The sequence below is a fragment of the Monoraphidium neglectum genome (assembly GCF_000611645.1).
Source record: "Monoraphidium neglectum strain SAG 48.87 unplaced genomic scaffold scaffold04790, whole genome shotgun sequence".
NCBI classification, from domain to species: Eukaryota; Viridiplantae; Chlorophyta; class Chlorophyceae; order Sphaeropleales; family Selenastraceae; genus Monoraphidium; species Monoraphidium neglectum.
The window spans coordinates 1-3,430 of NW_014008839.1; the positions used below are offsets into that span (position 1 = coordinate 1).

Sequence of the window (3,430 nt, forward strand, 5' to 3'; positions counted from 1 at the left end):
TCTGTGCCCATACGATGCTGGCATTGCTGACTGCATCCAAACACCCCCTCCCTCCCTCCTCCACCTCTCAACGCCACCTAGCCCCGCACCCACCCATCCGACACACATACACACACACGCATACGCAACATGTGCATGCACACACGCACAAACATAACACATGCATATAGATATACACACACTCAAATCCAACACAAAAACACTCACTCGGCTGTCAGGCAAAAATCGTACATACACGCAACGCGCACACTACAGCAACATACAAACCCCACGCTCTCACAACCTGCAGCCCCGCGATGCCGTCGCGCGTCCACGACTCCATGTCTTGGATCAGCAGGGGGGCGGCCACCACGTAGGGCACGTCCAGGGACCCGAGGATGGCCTTGGCCACCTCGGCCTGGCGGCCACCCTCCATGGTGCCGGCGGGGCCGCCCACCAGGGGGAAGCCTGGGGAGGAGGGGCGTTTTCGAGGAGTGTGTGTGTGTTTGTGTGTGTGTGTGTGTGTGTGTGTGTGTGTGTGTGTGCATGCGTGTGTCACGGTTGGGGGTTTCTTTAGGTGAGGCAAGCGGACAGGCCTTTGGGGCCTGCAGCAGCGGGTGAAACAAAGAGACAAAAGGGGCCATCACATGGTGCTGGCGACGCTGGCGACAGCCACTGAGAGGACGAGCGGCCCTGCACGACACTTGGAGCAGCGGGCCCTGGCGGGTGCCGGGGGCACGGATGCAACCCGGCCACGCTCACCGATGGTGGACACGAGCGCGTCGACGCGCACCGCGTCCGGCTGCAGCGTGCCGCGCGGCAGGCGGCCCTCGCTGATGGCGGCCTGCTCCGCGGCGCTGGTGAGCTGGTCTCGCACCACGGTGTGCGCCTCCACGCCGTTTATGAACACGGGGACCTGGTTCGGTTGGGTGTCGGGGGGGTGGGGGTGAGGTGTGTGTCGAGGCTGGTGAGGGTTGGAATGGTGGTGGGCTGTGCGCGCGCGCGCGCGCGTGTGTGTGTGTGTGTGTGTGTGTGTGTGTGTGTGTGTGTGTTTTTGTGTGTGACAGGGTGAGGGAGGATGAGCCTCATGCAGTGAGTGGTCTTGCAATGGCAGAAGGGAAGGTCGTGACAGCACCGACACGTGTGGCGGCCGGAGAGAAGGTGGCGAGGAGGTGCAGGGTGAGCAGGCGGCGGTCGAGGGGAACTCAAACAAAAGTCAGTCGGTGGGTTGGTTGGCTGCCTGGCTGGTTGAGTGGTCAGCTGGTTGGTTGTTTGAAAAGGTGGTATTTCGAGGAGCGGGGGGCGGAAAGTCCCAGCCGCTGGGCGAGCGGCTGCGCCTGCATCACCACCGACAGGTCAGCCTCGGGTCCGGCAAAGGACCCGTCAGGGGATGAAGCAGCGCCTGGACGGGTTCCCTCCTCAATGCTGACTCAACATCTTTGTTTGGCACCCGCCCCAAATCACAGCGACAATCTTGATACAAAAAATATATACAAATTACTGGCCACCTCGCAGCTCGAACGCGGCGCCCGTGCACCCTTCTTGGGGTGGATCGCAGGTTATTAGAGGCCCTCTGATACACCCCGAAACGGTGCGCGGATGCAAGGCCCTAAACCTCCCGCTGGCCGACGACTTGTGGCACCCACAACGGGTCAGAGGGCGTCACTGCCAGAAGCCTTCACCCCACAGCCATCCAAAACACCTGAACCCCCACCTTGCAGCTCGGGGCTGGCAACTGTACCCTTTTTATGGGGGGTAAAGCACGCCGCTGTACTTTACCCCCCAAACAGTGTACAGAGACCAGCCCTAAACCTCCCGCTGGCTGGTAAGCTGCGGGTCTGCAGCCTTCAAGACCCCAAGCCTGCACACAGTTTACGGGCTGGTCTTGCCCCGCAGCGACCGCAACAACCCCGGAAACAGGCGGAAAAGCACTCCTGCCTACTGAGAGGGACAGCGCAGCACTGGACAAACGAGACCCCACAAGCCGTGCATCCACTACCGAAAGCCTCAAACCCCACAAAACCCCCGCAGCTGCACAACACCCGCACGTGCGTGGTCGGGGCGGAGGCCACGGCGCCCTGTGCTGCCAAAATGCAGCAAGCACTCCCCCCCAATTACACAGCACACCAGGGGACCAACCCGACCCCCTCATACACCAAACCCCCAGGCCACCCACCGGGATCAACCCCTCGTCTTCCAGCTGGCTGATGAGCTGCGGTACATACGGCTGATCAGTAATCACGTGCTTGCGGTACAGCAGCACGCCCACCACCGGCGCCCCCGTCCCGCGCAGCTTCCCGTTGGCTTCGTACCACCTCATGTACTCCGCCGGCCCTGCAAAGAACCGCCCCGGCGCGTCGGGGTGCAGGCAGCCGGTGGGCGGCGTCTCCAGCGGCGGCGGCGGCGGGGGGAGGCCGGCGGGGGAGAGGTACTGCTCTGAGAGGTATGAGAACATGGCCACCACGTTTTGCAGGCCGCCCTGGTTCCAGTAGCCGTAGACGGTCAGCCAGGAGCGCAGGTCGCGGGCCTGGGGGCCGGGTTTTTTAGGGGGGGATACAGGGGATTTGTGTGGTGAGTGAAAGGTAGAGGGGGCACGGGATGGTTGGGAAGGGGGTATGGACGGGGAGGCGTGTGGCAGGCCGTGGGGGGGCGGGGCCGGCGGCGGTGGCGGCTGCGGGCGCCGCGGGCGTCGGGAGGCAGGCGAAGCGCACCTTGTTGCCGGGGACGAACTGGAGCAGCTTGGGGCCGATCTGCGGTGATGTCATCACGAGGAGAGTCGGAGGGGTTGGTGACCGACAGTGACCAACCCAATGTATAACCAAGGTTGGGTTGCAGCCCCTGTTGGCTGTGGCCCAACGCTCGCCCACCACTCGCTTACTTGGACTTGAAGCCCCCAACGAACAAAAGCGGCCGCCCACCCGCACCATCACAAGCGCTGCACGAACCCACTATCTCGAGTCACATCCGAGCGTGGCAGGCATCCGCCGCGGGCCTCCGCGCAATGCACGAAGACCCTGCTGGCCCAGGCTGCGAGCCGGGCGGCACCTGCGCACGACCTCCTGCCCCCAAAAGACGCTGTCACGCGGTTTGTGCACCGCACACACACCACACACACCACACACACCACACACACCCAAGAACACACGCGAACTCGCAAACATGCATGCACAAGCTGACATCCACTCCACCCCCCCCCCCAAACACACACCTTGAGGAATGAGAGGTACCCGACCAGCCGGTCCTCCTCCCGCCCACTGCTGAACAGCGACAGCACCTTCTTCACAGCGGGAGGGGGGCCCTTGCTCTTGCCTGGGGGTCGGACGCACGGCGACCGCAGAAAATCACGCAGGGGCACGCACACGTGGTGGGAATGAGAGAAGTTTGGGGCGAGGGGGGCGAGTGGGGCGACTGGGGCGAGTGGCGCGAGCCGGGCGTGTCGGGCGTGTGGGGC

General features: G+C 63.6%; 1 protein-coding gene across 1 annotated transcript in view; it reads right to left on the reverse strand.

Annotated features, from left to right (window-relative positions):
• Positions 1-214: 214 nt before the first annotated feature.
• MNEG_14817 (magnesium chelatase subunit H) overlaps positions 215-3,430 on the reverse strand; it is a gene marked incomplete at both ends in the record, with an annotated part of 3,814 nt that continues 598 nt past the window's right edge. Inside the window, 5 exons of the mRNA XM_014036712.1 lie at positions 215-447; positions 742-895; positions 2,156-2,506; positions 2,691-2,729; positions 3,188-3,288. Of these exons, the coding sequence (XP_013892166.1) occupies positions 215-447; positions 742-895; positions 2,156-2,506; positions 2,691-2,729; positions 3,188-3,288 (878 nt within the window). The remainder of the gene's footprint in view (positions 448-741; positions 896-2,155; positions 2,507-2,690; positions 2,730-3,187; positions 3,289-3,430) is intronic.